This window comes from Bombina bombina, chromosome 4, assembly GCF_027579735.1.
Source record: "Bombina bombina isolate aBomBom1 chromosome 4, aBomBom1.pri, whole genome shotgun sequence".
NCBI classification, from domain to species: Eukaryota; Metazoa; Chordata; class Amphibia; order Anura; family Bombinatoridae; genus Bombina; species Bombina bombina.
The window spans coordinates 416,347,165-416,370,861 of record NC_069502.1 but is presented as its reverse complement, the minus strand read 5'-3'; the positions used below and the strand labels follow the sequence as shown (position 1 = coordinate 416,370,861).

Here is a 23,697-nt window from a genome sequence, read left to right as displayed (position 1 = left end):
TCTCTCAAGTTGAAACTTGTGTTTCTAAAAAATTTTTTAAACGTCACAGTATTAGAGACTTCTTAGATCATCTCTGAGCAGAGAGCGTTAGATAATTGAGCCATTAGTGTGCCATATGACTGACAGGTTTAGAGGGATCTATATCTAATTTGACATTTAATATGAACATATGACTGTAGACAAACCGGTCTGATCTGACGTTGCTTTTATTATAATAGGATAACGTACCCCAGCCAATGTGTGAACCACTACTGTATATATAACACTTAGAAGAGCAAGCACCAGAAGCCCCAGAACAAACTTAACAGCCTCTCTGTACAGCTTAATGTTGATTGGTTTGTTATACAGGATTACTCTCACAAGGTCTCCTTTTGCCGTGTTAAACCCTAGAAATAAGAACATAATAAGAAAATAAATCACATTTCCATTATAGCTAATAGCCTTGGTATGTATTCTATAATATCGAGCTGTTATTCTCAAATTAAAAAAAATAACTATTTTAATGCTAACTTAGAATATCTTGGATAAATCAGTCTCTGTTAACATATTAAAACATTGGAAAGTCACTGCCAGCACTTATTAATACTTCCTTTGGGAGAGATCCAAAAATACTGGCTACTTAAAGCAAGAAAGCTACAGACCCACACCTAGATTACAAGTTATGCACTAGAGGGTTTTAAACAAGCGCAACAAAAGTTAAGTTATTTCAGCCTCCATAGCGCTGCCATTACAAGTTTTGAAACAGCTGGCTTGTGCGTGTGATATGGTTGCGTTGATCTCCATACCACACAAAATACAAGTACTGTTTTGACGTGCTTGTGCACGCTTTTCCCATAGACATCAATGTGAAGAGCGGGTTAGAAAACAACACCTGCCATCGCGAAATGAAAAGCTCCGTAATGCAGCCCCATTGATGTATGTGGGGAAAAAAATAAATAAGTTTAAACCTTACACCCTAACATAAACCTCACTTCTAAACACCACTAATCTGCTGGTCCCGACATTGCCGACACCTACATAAAGTTATTAACCCCTAATCTGCCACTCCCGATATCGTTGCCACTAAACTAAAGTTAACCCCTATTCTCCTGCACCTCAACATCCCCTACACTATAATAAATCTATTAACCCCTATTCTGCCACTCCCTGACATTGCCACCACTAAATAAAGTTATTAACCCCGAAACCTCTGGCCTCCCACATCACTACCACTAAATAAACCTATTAACCCGAAACCAAACCGTAACCCTAAACCTAACATAACCCTAACCCCCCTAACTTTAACATAATTAAACTAGAGATAAATTAAAGCTACAATTATTAACTAAATAATACCTATTTAAAACTAAATACAAACTTACCTGTGAAATAAAAACTAAGCTAGCTACAATATAACGAATAGTTACATTGTAGCTAGCTTAGGTTTTATTTTTATTTAACAGGTAAATTTGTATTGATTTTAACTAGGTAGATTAGTTAGTAAATAGTTATTAACTATTTACTAACTACCTATTTAAAATAAATACAAATGTAGCTGTTAAATAAAAGCTAAGCTGCCTTACACTAAATTCTAACATTATAAAAAATAAAAAAACACTTAAATTACTAAAAATAAAAAACTACCATTACAAATATAACAAATGAAATTATCGAAAACAATACAAATTATTCCTATTCTAATACCCTTTAAAAAACAAACAAAAAAAAAAAAAAACACCCCCAAAATAAAAAAACCTGAATCTAGAATAAACTACCAAGGGCCATTTTGTGGGCCCTTAAAATGGCCTTTTGCCCTAAAGTTAACAGTTCTTTTGCTACAAAACAAAACAAACATCCCCTAACAGTATACAAACGCACACCCCCCCAAACCCACAAAATAAAAATAAAGTAAAACCTAATCTACCCATTGCCCTGAAAAGGGCATTTGTATGGGCATTAGCCTTAAAAGGGCATTTAGCTCTTTTCCCTGCCCTTAAAATGGCATGCAGCTCTTTTATGAATTGTCCAAGCCCTATCTAAAAATAAAAACCCACCCAAAATGAAAAAAATACTTTACACAAAATAACGAACAAATTATCAAAAACAATAAATATTATTTCTATTCTAATACTGATTTAAAAAAAGAAAACACCCCAAAATAAAAAAACAAATCTAGAATAAACTACCAATAGCTCTTAAAAGGGCCTTTTATAGGGCATTGCCCTAAGTTAAACAGCTCTTTTACCTGAAAAAAAATAAAAACACCTACTAACATTACAAACCCCCACCCCCAAACCCACAAAATAAAGAAAACTATCTAAAAAACCTAAGTTACTCATTGCCCTGAAAAGGTCATTTGTGTGGGCATTGCCCTTAAAAGAGCATTTAGCTCTTTTGCATTGCCCTTAAAAGGGAATTTAGCTCTTTTATGAAAATCCCAAACCCTAAACTAAAAAAAAAACCCACCCAAAAAAAAATTAAAAAAACCTCTCACTTACTCCCAAAGATCCACTTACAGTTTTTGAAGTCCCACTTGAAAATCTTCATTCAGGCAGTGAAGTCCTCATCCAGGCGGCGAGAAGTCTTCATTCAGATGTCCTCTTCTAGCTTCATCCAGGCGGCAAAGTCCTCATCCATGCTGCGAGAAGTCTTCATCCAGGCGGCCTCTTCTATTTTCATCCAGACGTCACGGGAAAAAACTCAAATCAGCCAATAGGAATGCAAGGGACGACATCTTGAATTGTGTAACTTGCATTGAAGATTCAGTGTACGGCAGCAACCATATGAAGAGGATGCTCCGCTCTGGATGTTTACAGGATGGAACCGCTCCGCGCTGCCGTAATGAAGATAGAAGATGCCGCTTTGATGAAGATAGAAGAGGCCATCTGGATGAAGACTTTTCACCACCTGGATGAGGACTTCACCGCCTGAATGAAGATCGTTCAAGCGGGACTTCAAAAACTGTAAGTGGATCTTCGGGGGTTAGTGATAGATTTTTTTAAGGGTTTTTTGGGTGGGTTTTTATTTTAATTTAGGGTTTGGGCTTTTCGTAAAAGAGTTAAATGCCCTTTTAAGGGCAATGCCCTTTTCAGGGCAATGGGTAGCTTAGGTTTTTTATGGGTGTTAGTGTACTTTGTAACACTTTAGTTGTGAGTTTTATATAACTGTTTTGTTGCTTAAAACTCAAAACTACTGCTCTCAGATGGCAAAACGGATCTTGTCGGTACAGGGTGTAACGCAAACTTTTTAGCCTCACCGCAAAACTGCGCTATGGGAATCCCATGAAAAAACTTAATTTTTACGAGTGCGGGACTGACATTGCGTTACAGGCTAAAAGGCTTGCAGTACAGGTATACCGACAAGACTTGTAATGGCTGCGTGCTGTTTTACCGCAAATTTCCAGCGTTAAAACAACTCATAATCTACCTGTATGTTTTTAAAAACAAGGACTTTGAAAATCTAATGGGCTTTTCGTGTGTCAATTTAAACTAAAGATATAAATTCTTATTTGGTATTACACAAATCTAATACAAGTTAAAGTTGTTCACAAATGAGCAGTCCATAAAATTGATTTTCCATACAGATTTGGTTATGTTTAATGTTGTTACATAAACATATTCTAGTATAAAAAATAATTTTAGATTTGCCAATTCATAGATAGATAGATAGATAGATAGATAGATAGATAGATTAGATAAATTAGATAGTTAGATACATGGATTAGATGGATGGATGGATTAGATAGGTAGTTTAGATAGAGAGTTTAGATAGGATAGATAGATAGATAGATAGATAGATGATAGATAGATAGATAGATAGATAGATAGATAGATAGATTTTTAATCACATGCAGAAAGTCACTTTGTCTTTTTGCCTGTAACTATATATTATATACTTAATGTAAAGATGATTTACAGTCAATAGTCAGATTGAATCAATTGATGCTTACATTTACAGTTACTAGAATAATACATGCAGCCATTCAATTTGTCTGTTTGCAAGCAAATATATATTGTTATATTCCTGCATTTACAGCTACTGTTTAACAGAAAAACTTACCAGTTTGTAGCACAACAGCTTTAATTAGATCCTGACCATGAGCCTTTGTCTGGATAACCTCAGTTCCACAGTACAGGACATGTCTCTTGTATTCGTCACCACTGTGTATTTTCCATGGAATGGAATTATCTATATTGGGTAATGGTGTCTTTGTCACAGGAATGCATTCACCTTAAAATGACAAAATGATTTCAGTAATAGCTCTTTTTTTTTTGTAGTTCAGGCACAGGAAATTATAACAACAACAGTAGGTATTGAAAAGAATCACCCTCCTTGAAAATAATTACATTTTGTTGCTTTGCAGCCTGAAATAAAGACAGACACAGTTTTTGTTTATCCAGTTGTATTTACTCAGTGCAACTTATAACATCCAAGTGAAAGATATAACACCAACATGTCAGGCAAAAATAAAGACAATTCAAAAACAGAATCACTGAGTTGGAAAAAGGATCACCCCCTTGTATAAGTATTTTGTTGAACCACATTTTGCTTTAATTACAGCCTTTAGTCTGTTGGGATATGTCTCTACTAACTTTGCACATGTAGACTGTGCAATATTTGCCCACTCATCTTTGCAGAACTGCTCCAGTTCTGTTACATTTGATTGTAGCCGTTTGTGGACTGCAGTCTGCAAGTCATGCCACAGATATTCAATGGGGTTGAAGTTTAGGCTCTAACTAGGCCATGCAAGGACATTCACATTTTTCTCCTTCACCCTGTATGTGGTAATTTTTGCTGTGTGCTTTGGGTCATTGTCATGTTGAAAGGTAAACCTTCTTCCCATTGACAACTTCCTGGCAGAGTTTTTGAGTTTACAAGTAATTTCAGGAGGGGGTGATCCTTTTTCCAACTCAGTGATTCTGTTTTTGAATTGTCTTTATTTTTGTTTGATGTGTTATATCTTGTATATTATCACAACTGGATAAAAAAACAAACTGTGTGTCTTTATTTCAGGCTGCAAAGCAACAACATGTGTTTATTTCCAAGGGGGATGATTCTTTTCAATACCCACTGAATAATTATAATATAAGCAGTACACAAAATATAAGCATCATAAATGCTAAAGATAGTTTTGTTTTAGTCACTATTCTATGACACAGAGAAACATCATTTAAAAACCATTGAAACTATACACATCGATCAAAGGGTCGTTAAAGGAACAATAAACACTTTAAAATTGTAATTTAAACTGTTTATTTCTGAGTAGTACCTCATAAAAAGCTTTGTAAAACATTTAATTTATTTGCCCCTTTTCCTGTACTTTAACTTTAAAAAATGTTTGTTTTCAATTTAGAGAATTGTATTTGCACACTGCATGCTTCATAAGTCTAAACCTGCCACATTTTTGCCAGCAAAAACAAATGGAAGTGGCAAGTCTTGTCTATTCCAGCAGGAACAACAGGATTATCTCCTCTAAATAAGGCAAATGGTGAAAGTAGTTTAAAGCTCAAAGGTCTCTAGGAGAAACTAGACACTGATAAAGCCTCTCTACTAAAATTAATATAAATACAGTTTAACTTGTATTCCTGCCCAATTCTTATCGATAACTCCTTAACCGCTGAACCTCAGATGTAAAAAGTGGTGTGAATGTCGGAAAAAAACAAGAAACAAACAAAATTGAGATTCGTCACCTGTTAGCGTGCTTTCATTCATGGTGCATCCACCACTGATTAATATAGCATCACAGGGTAAAAACAGCTTCTTACTAGTCAATACAATTACATCTCCAGGAACCAATGATTGAGATTCTATGTCCACAAGCTCTATGAAGTTGTAAAATAAAAGATGATTTATTAATAAAGTTTAAAAAAATATATTGAATTCAAATAATAATGGAATGGTTTAAACATATTTTTTAATTAGATTATTATTTTTTTATATATGGCAAACTTCCAATCTGGAAAAGCAAAGAAATGAAGTAAATATGAGCTCTGGGTTACATAACTCTCCACTTCTGAATATTAGTGTATGAACTCCTTTGGGCCCATTTATCATGCTCTGGATGGATCTTGAGGGTCTGTGTTTCTGGCGAGCCTGACGGCTCGCCAGAAACACCAGTTATGAAGCAACGAACTAAAGACCACTGCTCCATAACCTGTCCGCCTGCTCTGAGCAGGCGGACAGACATTGCCACAATACAACCCGATCGAGTATGATCGGGTTGATTGACACCCCCAACTGGCGGCAGGGGGTGATGTTGCTCTCCGCATTCAGCGAGGTCTGTCGCACCTGAATCGCAATGTCGGATCAGGTCCGACAGACATTTGTTAAATAGGCCCCTTTGTATTGCTCATCTTTTCCACTATGCAGTCCCCCTAAGGCCTGTCATTTTCAGCCTTTCTAAGAAACTGACTGAAACATGGAAGAATACTTGATGTTGACAATAATTTTAGTTACTCTTTATTTTTCCCTCATCCATATCCATTCGCAAGTTTGTTTAGTGTAAGGTATCTCACTGCATCTAAGGGGAAAACAGATGTAAATGTTTATTTACAATGTGAACTCACTGTATAGTTATTTTTTACAAATTTTATAGCAAGACAGGAGGATTCATATTTTGCATCAAATCTTTACTGATTCCAAAACAGCAGCTAAGAAAACTGAACAGAAAGACAAATTAACATAGTAACAATGCATAACCAATCAGAATACAGTGTCACAATAAACTGTACAAAAAAACGCCTAGATTACGAGATTAGTGCTTTTTAACGCCCGCTGGTATTACGAGTCTTGCAGGAGAAGGTGTACCGCTCACTTTTTCAGCCAGACTCGAAAATACCGCAAATCCACTTACGTCAATTGCGTATCCTATATTTTCAATGGGATTTTCCTAACACCGGTATTACAAGTCTTGCTAAAAGTGAGCAGTACACCCTCTCCTGTTAAGCCTGGTGCCGCATTTGAAAGTCAGTAGTTAAGAGTTTTATGGGCTAAAGCCGTAGTAAAAAACTCTTAACTAAAGTGCTAAAAAGTACACTAACGCCCATAAACTACCTATTAACCCCTAAACCGATGCCCCCCCACATCACAAACACTTAAATAAAAAATGTAACCCCTAATCTGCCAAACCGGACATCACCGCCACTATAATAAATATATTAACCCCTAAACCGCCGCACTCCCGCCTCACAAACACTTGTTAAATTTTATTAACCCCTAATCTGCTGTCCCTAACATCGCCAACACCTACCTTCATTTATTAACCCCTAATCTGATGCCCCCAACGTCGCCGCCACTATATTAAAGTTATTAACCCCTAAATCTAAGTCTAACCCAATCCCCACCTAACTTAAAAATAATTTAAATAAATCTAAATAAAATAACTATCATTAACTAAATTATTCCTATTTAAAACTAAATACTTACCTATAAAATAAACCCTAAGATAGCTACAATATAACTAATAATTACATTGTAGCTATCTCAGGCTTTATTTTTATTTTACAGGCAACTTTTTATTATTTTAACTACTTAGAATAGTTATTAAATACTTATTAACTATTTAATAGCTACCTAGTTAAAATAAAGACAAATTTAACTGTAAAATAAAACCTAACCTAAGTTACAATTACACCTAACACTACACTAAATTAATTCCCTAAATTAAATTAAATTAATTACAATTAAATAAAATTAACTAAAGTACAAAAAAACCCCCACTAAATTACAGAAAATAATAAAATAATTACAAGTTTTTTAAACTAATTACACCTAAGCTAATCCCCCTAATAAAATAAAAAAGCCCCCCAAAATAATAAAAAGCCTTACCCTATACTAAATTACAAATAGCCCTTAAAAGGGCTTTTTGTGGAGCATCGCTCCAAAGTAATCAGCTCTTTTACCTGTAAAATTTTTTACAATACCCCCCCCCAATACCCTTTTGTCAGGCTCTTCTTTGGACCCTTTCTCCATTCGTGAATGAGCTTTTCGGGCATCAGCCAATAGGATTTGTTCTACACTTCCTCTTTTCTTTGCTGCTTCCAGAACAGCAGGTCATGTATTGTCCCTCTATATATTTCTCTTATTGTTTGCTTGTATTTAAAAAAAAATTTTTTATTTCCTTAGCTAGTATTTAGAATAATTAATACATATCCATCCTATCTCATATTTGCTTTGGTATTTTTCCTTTGTATTGTTTTATTGATTTAGCTAGTTATTGCTACCTAATTTTTCCTTAGTTTATTTTCTGCCTAGTTTTCCTTAGGAATATAGTTTTCAGTCAGTATTATTTTCTCCCTACCAAGTGTCTTACTCGGTCTCCTGTGCCCTTGCAATCTCTCATCACGGTCATCTTGGCCTTGTTCCCAGTCCGGTACCGTCCTGAATGTTAGTGGAGACACATCTGACCAGCGATTGTTCATCCGGTCAGATGTGTGAGCCGCTGCTCAGGACGATACCGGATTTGTAGTGTGGCGGTAGTAATTTTTAGGCGTCTGCAGTCTGGTTAAATTTGGTGCTTGCGGCCTAGGCCTCGCTCTCTTCAGCTGGGCCTCAAAACTTGGGCCTATTATCAGGCTTTTTGGAATTCCATTTTAGTAATATACAGCCTCCGTGAAAGCTTCTCACATTTAAAAAAAAAAAAAATTCTATGTAAATAAAGTTTAATGTATATATTTCTTAATAGAGACCTAAACAAAATAAAGACCTTTTATTTTTATTTATTTTTTATTTATTTTTTATTTTCTTGATTTTTCTTCTTTTTCAGATTGTGTAATTTTCTTTATTAACTGAGGTTCATTATGGAATCTGCCATCCCTGTCAATGACCCCTTCCCGCCCTCCCAATCAAAAGAGGAGATTTTTGCATACATTAATTCCACCATAGCCCTGACGCTCAAACAGAATCAACCCTCCCTCTCTCCTGAGGTGGTTTCTGAACTCACTCAATCTCACCCTTCTCATTTATATGAGTCATCATCCTCAGATTCTGAACCTCATGTTTCCCGTAAACACCATTGGAAGGGACAATCTCGACCAACTGCTCATAAAGGCAAGGCTCCGGCCCTTAAACCTCAAGCCCTTCCTCCGGGTATTTCACATAGGGGTGTCAGAACCTCCTCCCTGGAGGCTAAATGGGGTAAAAGAACCCTTTCTCCCCTAGGGTGTGCAAGTGGGGGTTCAGAGCTTGGACTCTGATAATTTTGAATTAGATAACTATTATCTGTAATCTTTCCCAGACTTGGATTGGGAAGCGGATGATCATTCAGACCAATAGCTTGACCATTCTGCTCCCCAACCCAAGGCTTCACACTTTCAGTCATCTCCTATTAGGCAAGAGGACGAGTTGGTGGACCTTGCAGGGAACCCCATTTTTAGTCCCAAGCATATTAAACACCCCAGATCCTTGGACTGGTCCTTAGCTCCACACCTTACACATTTTTTACAAAAGTCCCTCCACAAGCCCCTCGATCATGAGGATCACAACAAATGATGCGTGTGGAGTGTCATAGACCTTCCCAACCTGGTAGGGAATATGTAAATCCTGAATTTGACACCAAGCTGGCCACCTTCCTCATTTGTCATGAACCAAGCCTCCAGACGAAAAAGAAAAAGAAAAGGTCTGGGAGGCATTCTTCTAAGAAGGGCTGTGTGGGGATTTGCACCTGTGACTCTGTGGTTGCTATTTCTGTTTGCTTACATGTTGAGACACAGCCAGTTCTAGCAATAGCATGGTTCTTAAAAGATCTGATAAATAACTATTTGCCTTACTTGTTATTACACCTGTGCAACACACAGGTGTTCTCAATTCTGGAATTAATCAGAACCAACCCTGTGCAAAACCTCCCTATTTAAGGATGGCTTTTAGTCTGCAGTTTTGTCTTCACATTGGATCTGTTTTGTCAAGTCAGAACCTGTTTCCTGTATTTCTTTGGAGAAAGATTTCCTTTGCACCTGTTTACAAGGTATTACCAGGAGAAAGCCTTTACTTTTAAACCTGTTACCAATCTACAAGGTTGTTTCCTGCTTTATGCAATTCCTGCACTTGGCCATTGTCAGGAGAAAGATTTCCTTTGCACCTGTTTACAAGGTATTACCAGGAGAAAGCCTTTACCTTTAAACCTGTTACCAATCTTCAAGTTTGTTTCCTGCCTTGTGCATTTCCTGCACTCAGCAATTACAAGGAGAGAGACTTTACCTTTAAACCTGTTACCAGTTTGCAAGTTGTTTCCTGCATTGTGTAATTCCTGCACTCAGCAATTTCAAGGAGAGAGACTTTACCTTTAAACCCGTTACCAGTTTGCAAGTTGTTTCCTGCATTGTGCAATTCCTGCACTCAGCAATTTCAAGGAGAGAGACTTTACCTTTAAACCTGTTACCAGTTTGCAAGTTGTTTCCTGCATTGTGCAATTCCTGCACTCAGCAATTACAAGGAGAGAGACTTTACCTTTAAACCTGTTACCAGTTTGCAAGTTGTTTCCTGCATTGTGCAATTCCTGCACTCAGCAATTACAAGGAGAGAGACTTTACCTTTAAACCTGTTACCAGTTTGCAAGTTATTTTCTGCCTTGTGCAAATCTTACATTTCAGTTATTACCAAGAGAAAGACTTTCCTTTTTGAATCTGCATCTCTGCTTACTAGTTTTCTTTATTTTCACTCCTGCTGTATGTGGTCTTAACATACCTGAGTAGCATATTTAAATATTCTGCAAGTATTTGCTTAAACAAAGTATTTTGTTGTTTAAATAAATTTGTTTTCATTTTCAATCAATATGGCTTCTACTAATCTTCCTTTAAAGCAACTGTTCCAGACAATGAGGCTCTCACATGATATCCTGAGACAGAACATGACAGAATGTGAAGACCTTAAAAGAGAGCCCTCTGGGATTATTGCTGTATTGGATTCAGTGTTAAAGTTTATTAAGGACATACTCATTAACTTTATGGAGCTGGTGGAAATGTTATCTCTCCCAACTGAAACCTTGTCTAAAGTTACCTCCCAAACAAGGAAAGGTTTTAAAGAACCCTTAACAGAAGAGGAGAAAATTTGGCGAAGACAACTTAACCTCTGTTTCTATTGTGGGGGACCTGGTCACCGCATCACAGGGTGTCCAGTAAGACCTCCTAGAGGATCAAGTCAAGATACAGCCAAGTTGAAAATGAACTCTGATGTTAAGGGAACAAATTATACTTCCACTAGCAAACTGTATGATACCCCTGGAGATGACCCAGCTATGGAGAATACATCAATTCTACAAACAACCGTTTCTAACACGCTTCAAGAAATGGTACCTGATTTAAAACAGATAGTTGTTGGCAGTACAACTTCAACAACATCCACTACCTATACCACTACGTCTGTTTCTGCATCAACCACATTGGGGAACTCTGCAAAAACACCTCCTGGAAATCCTGCACATTACCTTGTTTCTGCCCTGGTTGGAGATCCATCTAACAAAAGTCACTCACCAGAAATAAAAGTGACAAACCTTCCAGCTGAATCAGACTCTGCCAATTCTAAAGATCCACACCTCCTTGTACCACCTTCACCCAGCTACTCATTGACTGAGAAAGAATTGGATGAGATGGTTGAATTGGATATAAATGACACAGAAAATGAATTCCTGGACTCTGAAGGAGAGGTCATACCTTACCCGGAGGTACTCTACCCATCAGGCAGATATGACCCAGATAACGAATTCCTTGACTCTGAAGGAGAGGTCTTTTCCTACCCGGAGGTACCCTGCCCATCAGCCAGTCCATTGCAAGCTTCTGGGTATAATCAGGAACCTCTGAATCAAAACTGTCTTGGTTTTTCAGCTCTTGTTATGCCTACAGGGATATCTTCTAAGGGTCCCCAATCTCAGGCAGCTGTTCCAAGCAAAGAATCCATTCCATCTGATTGTATTAGGGCTTCAAATGGAACACTTGTTCGTAAATCCCACCTTCAGATGTTTGAACAGGCTGTGAGCGCCCCGAGTGCGCTCTTTGGAGGGGGCATCTGTCATGAACCAAGCCTCCAGACGAAAAAGAAAAAGAAAAGGTCTGGGAGGCATTCTGCTAAGAAGGGCTGTGTGGGGATTTGAACCTGTGACTCTGTGGTTGCTATTTCTGTTTGCTTACATGTTGAGCCACAGCCAGTTCTAGCAATAGCATGGATCTTAAAAGATCTGATAAATAACTATTTGCCTTACTTGTTATTACACCTGTGCAACACACAGGTGTTCTCAATTCTGGAATTAATCAGAACCAACCCTGTGCAAAACCTCCCTATTTAAGGATGGCTTTTAGTCTGCAGTTTTGTCTTCACATTGGATCTGTTTTGTCAAGTCAGAACCTGTTTCCTGTATTTCTTTGGAGAAAGATTTCCTTTGCACATGTTTACAAGGTATTACCAGGAGAAAGCCTTTACTTTTAAACCTGTTACCAATCTACAAGGTTGTTTCCTGCTTTATGCAATTCCTGCACTTGGCCATTGCCAGGAGAAAGATTTCCTTTGCACCTGTTTACAAGGTATTACCAGTAGAAAGCCTTTACCTTTAAACCTGTTACCAATCTTCAAGTTTGTTTCCTGCCTTGTGCATTTCCTGCACTCAGCAATTACAAGGAGAGAGACTTTACCTTTAAACCTGTTACCAGTTTGCAAGTTGTTTCCTGCATTGTGTAATTCCTGCACTCAGCAATTTCAAGGAGAGAGACTTTACCTTTAAACCTGTTACCAGTTTGCAAGTTGTTTCCTGCATTGTGCAATTACTGCACTCAGCAATTTCAAGGAGAGAGACTTTACCTTTAAACCTGTTACCAGTTTGCAAGTTGTTTCCTGCATTGTGCAATTCCTGCACTCAGCAATTACAAGGAGAGAGACTTTACCTTTAAACCTGTTACCAGTTTGCAAGTTGTTTCCTGCATTGTGCAATTCCTGCACTCAGCAATTACAAGGAGAGAGACTTTACCTTTAAACCTGTTACCAGTTTGCAAGTTGTTTTCTGCCTTGTGCAAATCTTACATTTCAGTTATTACCAAGAGAAAGACTTTCCTTTTTGAATCTGCATCTCTGCTTACTAGTTTTCTTTATTTTCACTCCTGCTGTATGTGGTCTTAACATACCTGAGTAGCATATTTAAATATTCTGCAAGTATTTGCTTAAACAAAGTATTTTGTTGTTTAAATAAATTTGTTTTCATTTTCAATCAGTATGGCTTCTACTAATCTTCCTTTAAAGCAACTGTTCCAGACAATGAGGCTCTCACATGATATCCTGAGACAGAACTAGACATCACTAGAGAAGGAATGGATCCCAGGAAGGGCATGGACAATGCCCTGAGGGGAGTTCAAGACAAATTACTTGATATCTTGGGTTCTTTAGGCAAGGTCCTCCACCTTGCAGATGAAGCCCTTTTGTCAGGCTCTTCTTTGGACCCTTTCTCCATTCGTGAATGGGCTTTTCGGGCATTCTGCTTTCTTGGCAATGCCAATGTAGCCCTCTCTAGTGAGTGCAGAAGATTTGCCCTGTTACATATTAACCCAAGACTTGCAGTCCTTGCAGTTGAAGAAGCAGGTTCTTCAGCTAGCTAGCTAGCGACTTTTTGGAGAAACTTTTTTTACAGATCATGAGACACTATGACTCTACCTTTACTTCAATAAAAAAAAATTCAGGCCTCCCTTAGGAGAGTTTTCAACCCCTCTACTCTGGTTTTTGGCAGGGCCGGCAGATTCAGGGTCATCTGCCTGGCCATCAACAATTAATGGCACAACAGCATCATGCAGTCGCCTTCTATCAGTACACCACTTACCCTCCAAGAGCCCTCTTTTCACTGCAAGCTCAATCAGCCAGGACCAGACCGGCCCTTCCCAGACCCGCTCTGCCACCAGGTCCTCCCCCTCCCAAAGTGAGTATCCCTTTTTCATCCCTTCCTTCTTTCCACATATTTCCCTATGCAGGCAGACTCTTTTTTTCAATGCAAGGGAGATATCTCAAGATCCATGGATTGCTCAAACAGTTCGGGGTTTCAACCTCCCTTTCAAAACTCCCCTCCAAACCCTCTGAACCTTTCAAAATCTGCCTCAGACCTCATCCTTTCAGAGGATCAGTCCCTTCTTCTCAAGGGCTCCATAGAAGGAGTTTCAGACTCAGAGAAGGGTTTCCTCAGCAACATTTTCCTTGAAAAAGACAGGAGGTTTGCGCCCTGTCATTACCTTGAGTCTTAAAACCCTTTGTGGTATGCCACCATTTCAAAATAGAGGGTATACACATGCTCAGAGACGTCCTCCATATCAGAGATTGGTTTGCACATCTAGACTCGACGGATGCTTACCTCATGGTCCCGGTATCTCTGAGCATCAAAAATTCCTCAGATTCCTCTTGGGAGACAGGATCTGGCAATTTATTTACCTCCCCTTTGGCCTCAGCTTGGCCCCCTGGTGTTTCACCAAACTTTTGAAACCGGTTATAGCCTCTCTCAGAGACATTCACCTTATCATTTATCTAGACGATATTCTCCTTATGGCAGACAATCTTCTTACCCTCCTTTGTCACTTGGACATTACCACATCCCTTTTTCAAGGGCTAGGATTTATAATCACCTCTCAAAAGTCGGCCTTGATTCCCTCTCAACAGGTGGAGTTTCTAAGCTTCCTCTTAGACTCCTCTTTGGGTCTTCTCCTGCTTCCTCAGGAGAAGATTGTCAGAATCAAATTAGAGATTCAAGAGTTGCTGGATGCCCCCTTGATCTATATCCATCAACTTTCAAGAGTTATAGGGCTCTTCCATTCAGGCAATATCCCTGGCTCCCCTTCATTACCGAGCTATGCAAAGACTAAAGATTCAATCCTTTTGAGAATAACAGTCTTATCAACAAATTATTTTCTTGAATTAAGAAGTCCATGCAGAGATGTCCTGGTGGCTCCAGTACATGGAATCTTGGAATGGCAGGGCTATTTTCAGGTCCTCGCCAGACTTAGTGCTCTCCTCAGATGCCAGCCTTCTGGACTGGAGAGCAGCCTTTGGATCCTCAGCAACAGGGGGATCTTGGACACCTCAGAACATATACTGCTTGGATCTTCTCATGAGCTCATTTGCCATCCGCTCCTTTTCCAAGCAATTTACTGATTGCTGTATTCTCCTCCGCATGGACAACATTTCTGCGGTTTAATAAATCAACCGGCTGGGAGGTACGAAATCCAAGATGTTATCAGATCTAGGTTCAGAACTTTTCAGGTTCTGTTCCTCCTGCAACATCTCTCTACAAGCCCAGTATATTCCTGGAATGTCCATTATTGTTGCAGATTGGTTCTCTTGGTTTTGGAGAGACTCCAGCAATTGGCGTCTTCCTCGCCCTATTTTTCTGGAAATTCAGAAGTTCTTTGCTCCATTTTCAGTAGACCTTTTTGCCTCCTGCACCAACCACCAGTTGCCTCACTATTTCAGCTGGCTTCTGGATCCCAGGAGTGTAGCCACAGAGGCGTTCCTTCAGACCTGGCCCCAATCCGAAGCCTACGCATTTCCTCCCTTCGCGCTCATCATGAGGACTCTCTGGATTGTCAGGAGCTTCAAATGTTCTCTGACAGTGAATACCCCTTTCTGGCCGATGCAACCTTGGTTTCCTCTCCTTCTGGAGATGGTAGTATCCCTGCCTCTCCTTCTCCCTCTACTGCCTTATCTCCTCTCAGTATGATGATAATTTATAGTCTCACATGTAGATTCCTTATTGCTGTAAAACAGGAATCTGATTTGATCATAGACTGCGAAGATTGTTATCAAGAATACAGTCCAGGCAGGATTTGAAATATTTCAATATCAATATTGGTAGAAACACTCTGATAACACAATGTTATTAAGTAAATGTATCCAATATAATATACACTTGTGCAGAGGTAAATTAAATAGTAACTTACTTAACACTTCAAAGATTGTGTGTCTGTGAACTGCTACAAACTGACAGCTTGCTGCTTCCAGCAGCGTGAGAACCAGTGTGGGGAGAATCATGTGACTATGATGTCACCACGCTGAACATGGAGCTCTGGTATTTGTGAATCTGGTTCATGGAGGTGAGTCTATTTAGCAGTTACAAACAGTGCACAGATATGTAGTGAGTGTTACACATGCAGGTAATTAAACAGTTCTTGATACTTGTGCATTTACTGGCCAGTTTGGGCATGCGGATACTTGCTCTGTGAGCTGGTGAAACTTTAAGCATTTGAAAGCCAGTAGTGAGATTTAGGAAAAGTAAAAACAAGACTTCAATCTTAAGAGTTTAGCTGCTTCAAGGTACAGCTGATAACGATTCAATCCTCAGCAGAAGAGGAGTTAAAGTTCTGTAAATCCAATACAGCAAATAGCTAGGAAAACTTGTCAGCTACTGAACACAAATAACCATACCAAGCACTGTAAAAAAGGAGAGGCAGGGTATTAAAGGGAAATCTGTGAGGTAAGCAGCAAATACTTGAAAAATACATGAGGAATATGCCATAATGCCCCTCAAAAAGGAGCCACTCAGTGGATCAAGGGTGAGGTTGGTCATGATGTCTCCTGTGAAACAGAGATACCAGTCTGGGGGCAGACAAATTAGAAGAGGGTTCCCATGAATTCTCTTCAGACCCATAGCTCTTCCAATGCACCAAATACTGGAGATCACCACGGAAATACCTGGAGTCAAGCATACTATCCACCTCAAACTCCACCTCCACAACTCATCATTACGTTTACACTTGAAATGTCAGCTTCGTTAGCTTACAACCCTTTAGGTAAGTTTTGCATCACTACTTTCTAGGATGGTATACATTCATGAGCAGTTCTACCATGTAGGTGTCATTCCTATATGCATAGCATGAATAGCATAGATTCTTAGTATTAAGTGGCAATAAAACACATTACCAGGTAAACTAGGGTATGACTTATTACATTCTATTTATGTCTGGCTGTTTTAGCTTGAGCACCACAAGCTACCTCCTGGAGTGAGTGCTTTCCTTCTATAATCATCGCCATTGGTCTTCACTTAGGCCACATCTTTATGTATTTTATTTAGGGATTATAGATACTTCCCTACCATCTACTTAAATATACAGACCCTTACCTATTCATGCAAAAGCCATCACACTCTTATACCTAAAAATATAAAATATGAGCCCATGCCTACATTTCTCTTGTGTATCACCTTAGATATCAGCCTATTTCTCTATTGGTGATCCTCATGAGTATGCTTCTACCTATCATTCAAATTCCCTGGACACGTGCCCCCCCTCCCAATTTTAGAGCAGCTCTGGCCTGCTGATTTCCCCTTACCCATTAACACATGGTCCAAGAGTGGCCTCCACGTCATTCACTATTTCATTTCTTATTCACCGGTCCATGAGTGGCCTATGTTACAGTGACTCCACTTCTGCAACCATAAAGGAAAATGAGGTTCCATTGGTATCTACATTATCTCCCTACTGATAATACCTAGCCTGTTATTATTTGATATACTGTAATGAATATAATTGATTTACACATTTTGATTATCATACAGTAACTGTTGAAACAAAGTATTAGCTTATTGTATATTCACTTAACTGCATTGATGTGTCAATACCTTGTATTTTTTGTCTCCTCTGTTAACTTATGACAACCTCAATAAAAAATATTTTTTTTTAAAAAAACTACCATTACAAAAAATAACAAAATTAAATTATCCAAAACAATAAAAATTATTCCTATTCTAATACCTTGTTTAAAAAAAATAAATAAACACCCTAAAATAAAAAAACCCTAATCTTTAATAAACTATCAAGGGCCCTTAAAATGGCCTTTTGTAGGCACTTAAAAGGGCCTTTTGTAGGACATTGCCCTAAAGTTAACAGCTCTTTTGCAAAAAATAAAAACAAACCCCCCCTAACATTGCAAACCCCCACCCTCCAAACCCACAAAATAAAAATAAACCTAATCTAACAAAAAAACACCCCAAAAATAAAAAATATCCATTACAAAAAATAACAAAATGAAATTATCCAAAATAATAAAAATTATTCCTATTCTAATACCCCATTTTTTTTTTTAAAAAAACACCCCAAAATAAAGCATCTTCATCCAGGTGGCTCCATCTTCATCCATCACGGGGCCAGCATATTCTTCATCCCTGAGGAGGCGGAGCGGTCGATGCGCAGAGGTGGAGGTCAAGGCTGAGGTCATGGAGGTCCTCTTCATGCGATCGTCCGCCACACACTGAGGATTCAATGCAAGGTACCCCTTTTATATTGGGGTACCATTGCATTCCTATTGGCTGAAAAATTAAAATCAGTCAATAGGAATTAGAGCTGCATAAATCCTATTGGCTGATTTAAACAGCCAATAGGATTTAAGCACCTCTCATTCCTATTGGCTGATTTGAATAAGCCAATATAAATGAGAGCTTCCTAAATCCTATTGGCTCTTTAAATCAGCCAATAGGATTTAAGCAGCTCTAATTCCTATTGGATTATTTTCATTTTTCAGCTAATAGGAATGCAACGGTACCCCAATATAAAAGGGGTAACCTTGCATTGAATTATCAGTGTGCGGCGGATGATCGCATGAAAAGGACTTCCACGTCGGGCCAATGGACCTCCGTCTGGACCTCTGTCTGGACCTCTGCCTCGACCTATGCCTCCGTGCATTGACCGCTCCTCCTCCGCAGGGATGAAGAAGATGCTGCTCCTGCAATGTATGAAGATGGAACTGCCTGGATGAAGATGCTTCACCGCTGGGATGAAGATCTTTTGCCGGACTTCAGCAACTGTGAGTACTGATTTTGGGGTGTTTTTTTTTAGAGTAGCTGAATGCCACTTTAAGGGCAATGCCCATACAAATGCCCTTTTCAGGGCAATGTCTAGATAAAGTTTTTTCTAGTTAGGTTTTTTTATTTTGTGGGTTTAGGGGGGGGGTTTGTAATGTTAATGGGGTGTTTTTTTTTTTTTTGCAAAAGAGCTGTTAGCTTTAGGGCAATGCCATACAAAAGGCCCTTTTAAGGGCCCTTGGAAGTTTATTATAGATTAGGGTTTTTTATTTTGGGGTGGGTTTTTTTTAAAAAAAAATGGGGTATTAGAATAGGAATAATTTTTATTATTTTGGATTATTTTGTTTGTTATTTTTTGTAATGGTAGTTTCTATTTTTTGTAATTGTAGTTTTTTTTTGTAATGTTAGGTTTTATATTTTTGTAATGTTAGGTATTTTATTTTTGTAATGTTAGGTTTTAGTGTAAGCTTAGGTTTTATTTTTATTTCACAAGTAAGTTTGTATTTATTTTATCTAGGTAGTTAGTAAATGGTTATATTGTAGCTAGCTAAGGTTTATTTTTATTTTACAGGTAAATTTGTATTTATTTTTAAATAGGTAGTTAATAATTGTACATTTAATTTAGGTCTAGTTTAATTATGTTAAAGTTAGGGGGTGTTAGGTTTAGGGGTTAATAGTTTAATTTAGGTTGTTAAGATGTGGGGGCCGGCGATTTAGGGGTCAATAGGTTTAGTAAGTGTTGGTGATGTGAGTGTACGGCGGTTTAGGGGTTAATAGGTTTAGTTAGTGTCGGCGATGTTTGGGAATGGCGGTTTAGGGGTAATAGGTTTATTTAGTGTTTCAGATAGTATCGGCGATGTTTGGGAACTGCAGTTTAGGGGTAATAGGTTTAGTTTGTGTCGGCGATATTTGGGAACTGCGGTTTAGGGGTTAATAGGTTTAGTTTGTGTCAGTGATGTCGGGGATCTGCGGTTTAGGGGTTAATAGGTTTCGTTAATTTTGCCGATGTTTGGGAACGGCGGTTTAGGGGTTAATAGGTTTAGTTAGTTTTGGTGATGTCAGGGAATGGCGGTTTAGGAGTTAATAGGATTATTTAGTGATTTAGTTAGTGTTGGCGATGTCGGGGAACTGCGGTTTAGATTAGAACAATGAAAAATTCTGAATATGAATAAAGAATGGATCCGAAAATTCGGAAACTGATTTAATTTTTGGAATTTTTGGGATTTTAGTTATGGTGCCTATTCAGAAATTCGGATGCATTTGAATGTCCTAATCGGCCAAAATTGGACCGAAAACTAAATTCGGCCGAAACGAAATGCACATGTCTAATCCAGGAATTAAATCAATTGGGCAATTGTATGGCCTATTAGGGGGTAATGTTTGTGCCTCTTTTTATCAAAAATGTCATGGAAATCTATATACTCTTTAGGAATGATCTCATCAGATATCTGGTTTATGTGTGCAACAGGGTAAGATGTATACTTACAAGATTGAGAATCTAACTGTACTCCTAAATTATCCCATGATATGGATGGGGAATGTTCCTTAAGCCAATTAATCCCCAGTATAAGAGGAAATTGGGGTGAATTTATTACATCTAGAGTAATGTATTCTATGTGACCAGCAGGTGTGCTCATAAGTAGTGAGATAGTGTGGTTAGTAACAGGACCTGATGAAGTGAAAGTACCATCAATAACATGTATAGACTGTGGGTGTTGCTTAACAATCAAATTAATTTTATTAACTTCTACAGTATGTTTTGTCTATGAAGTCACCCCATGCACCGGAATAAATCATTGCCTGTTTGCTAGGTTTTTTTGATCCCACTGCAAATATACAGAGAGCATGCAATAAGTGGTGCTATTTAACTAATAATTGGTACAAACTGTTTCGCTTTCCAGTCTTCTGGTGTTGTAGAATAGGACAGGCCTTCACAACGTGATCAGTGGATGCACAGTACATACATATGTTTAAAAGCCTATGTCTTGTCTTCTCTTCTGGTTTTAGAGGTCCTCTGGTGAATCCTATGCCCATGGATTGTTCACTGGAGTACCGGGAACGTTGGGGTGTGACAGAACTGTGGGGGAAAGATTCAGTAGAGTACTTTTCAGATTTACGTTCCCTAATTCTGCGGTCCATAGTGAAGACCAAAGACATGAGTGCATCTAAGGTATCAGGGCGTTCAACTTTTGCCAGATCATCTTTTAAAGTCTCTGAAAGTCCTAATCTGAATTGGTTTCAAAGAGAAACATTGTTTCATTCAGAATCCTTTGCACATCTTTTGAACTTAGCAATACAGTCCTCCACAGAAAGTTTTTTTTGTTTGAGACTCCTGAGAGCCTATTCCAAAGTTTGTTGTTTATGGGGGTCTTCATATAATAAAGTCAACAGTTAAACAATGCCTGAAAGAAAGAGTCCAATGAATTTAGGAGAGGATCATTAGAATTAAACAAATGTGTTCGCCCATGATCGTGGTTCACCACGCAAATAAGAAATGACAGCGAGTACCTTTTGTCTGTTAGTTGCATAAGTGCAGGGTTTGAGGTGGAAAAGCAAGTAGCAGGCATTTTTAAATTCACGGAACTGCACTCTATCCCCAGAGAATTTCTCTGGCAGGCTGACTTGAGGTTCTGTTAAAGGTTTAGTTTTTTGTTGTACTGTCTCTTTAAGGAGGCTGTGAAGGGTTTGATTTTGAATTTGTAATTCTCTTAAACCCTGGGACAGCACATCCACTTTTTGAGTTAAATTTACTACATGTGTGGGTAGATCAACTGGTACCATGTTGTAAGAGTTTATATTCTATATTAAATTGAATTTTAGGTGTGTAAGTAAACTCTTTCTTAATGGTATTTTGGGGTTTGGTACTATGTGATGATAACTTGTCTCACATGTAGATTCCTTATTGTCGTAAAACAGGAATCTGATTTGATCATAGACTGCAAAGATAGTTATCAGGAATATGCATTGGGGGGTAGTTATCAAGCCGTCAACCTCAAATACGCTGGAATTCCGCAGCGTATTTGTGGCGAGGCTGATTCGCCTTAGTTATCAAAGGCTCGAGACCGTCAAAAGTACAATTTTGTGACGTAAGCTTCGATCCGCCGGACTCAGTCCGACACAGATCGATTCTTACGTCACTCCAGATGTTCCGCACACAAGTGCGGCACATTCTCACTACTTTTGCTAGTTATCAAATGACTTGCAGGTACGCTTGGCACTTTTACGGCCCAGCGTACCTGGTTTTCAAACCGCCACCCCTGGAGGCAGCGGATCCCATAGGAATCAATGGGAGTCTGACCATAGCGAAAGTACAAGTTCGCTGCTGACAGACATCCCATTGATTTCTATGGGAGCTGTCTGCACCTAACACCCTAACATGTACCCCGAGTCTAAACACCACTAATCTGTCCCCCCCTACACCGCCGCAACTAAATAAAATTATTACCCCCTAAACCGCCGCTCCCGGAGCCCACCGCAAGCTACTCTATACATATTAACCCCTAAATCGCCGCTCCCGGAGCCCACCGCAAGCTACTCTATACATATTAACCCCTAAACCGCCGCTCCCGGAGCCCACTGCAACTATAATGCATGTATTAACCCCTAAACCGCCGCTCCCTGAACCCACCGCAACCTATATTAAATGTATTAACCCCTATCCTGCCCCCCCTACACCGTCGCCACCTATAATACATTTATTAACCCCTATCCTGCCCCCCACTACGCCGCCGCCACTGTAATAAAATTATTAACCCCTAAACCTAAGTCTAACACTAACCCTAACGCCCCCCTAACTTAAATATTAATTAAATAAATCTAAATAATATTTTTATTATTAACTTAATTAATCCTATTTAAAACTAAATACTTACCTTTAAAATAAACCCTAATATAGCTACAATATAAATAATAATTATATTCTAGATATCTTAGGATTTATTTTTATTTTACAGGTACCTTTCAATTTATTTTAACTAGGTACAATAGCTATTAAATAGTTATTAACTATTTAATAGCTTACCTAGCTAAAATAAAGAGAAATTTACCTGTAAAATAAATCCTAACCTAAGTTACAATTACACCTAACACTACACTATACTTTAATAAATTATTCCTATTTAAAACTAAATACTTACCTGTAAAATAAACCCTAATATAGCTACAATAAAAATAATAATTATATTGTAGCTATCTTAGGATTTATATTTATTTTACAGATAACTTTGTATTTATTTTAGCTAGTTTGAATAGTTATTAAATAGTTATTAACTATTTAATAACTACCTAGCTAAAATAAATACAAAATTACCTGTAAAATAAATCCTAACCTAAGTTACAATTAAACCTAATACTACACTATCATTAAATTAATTAAATAAACTACCTACAAATAACTACAATTAAATACAATTACATAAACTAACTAAAGTACAAAAAATAAAAAAAGCTAAGTTACAATAAATAAAAAAATAAGTTACAAACATTTTAAAAATATTACAACAATTTTAAGCTACTTACACCTAATCTAAGCCCCCTAATAAAACAACAAACCCCCCCAAAATAAAAAAATGCCCTACCCTATTCTAAATTTAATAAAGTTCAAAGCTCTTTTACCTTACCAGCCCTTAAAAGGGCCATTTGTGGGGGCATGCCCCAAAAAGTACAGCTCTTTTGCCTGTAAAAGAAAAATACACCGCCCCAACATTAAAACCCACCACCCACATACCCCTAATCTAACCCAAACCCCCCTTACAAAAACCTAACACTAATCCCCTGAAGATCATCCTACCTTGTCTTCACTCAGCCGAGCAGCGATGGAACCGAAGTGGACATCCAGAGCGGAAGAAGTTAATCCTCCAAGCGGCGCTGAAGAAATCTTCCATCCGATGAAGTCATCATCCAGGCGGCGCTGAAGAAAAGTCTTCGATCCGGCCGATGTCATCTTCAAAGAGGCGCTGAAGAGGTCTTCTATC

The 23,697-nt window shown here is 38.3% G+C and overlaps 1 protein-coding gene across 1 annotated transcript in view; it reads right to left on the bottom strand.

Moving 5' to 3' along the window:
* LOC128656363 (probable cation-transporting ATPase 13A4) overlaps positions 1 to 23,697 on the bottom strand; it is a 299,696-nt gene that overhangs the window by 169,080 nt on the left and 106,919 nt on the right. The window contains exons 7-9 of the mRNA XM_053710226.1: positions 5,670 to 5,801; positions 4,039 to 4,209; positions 229 to 386 (exon numbers count right to left, since the gene is read on the bottom strand). Of these exons, the coding sequence (XP_053566201.1) occupies positions 229 to 386; positions 4,039 to 4,209; positions 5,670 to 5,801 (461 nt within the window). The remainder of the gene's footprint in view (positions 1 to 228; positions 387 to 4,038; positions 4,210 to 5,669; positions 5,802 to 23,697) is intronic.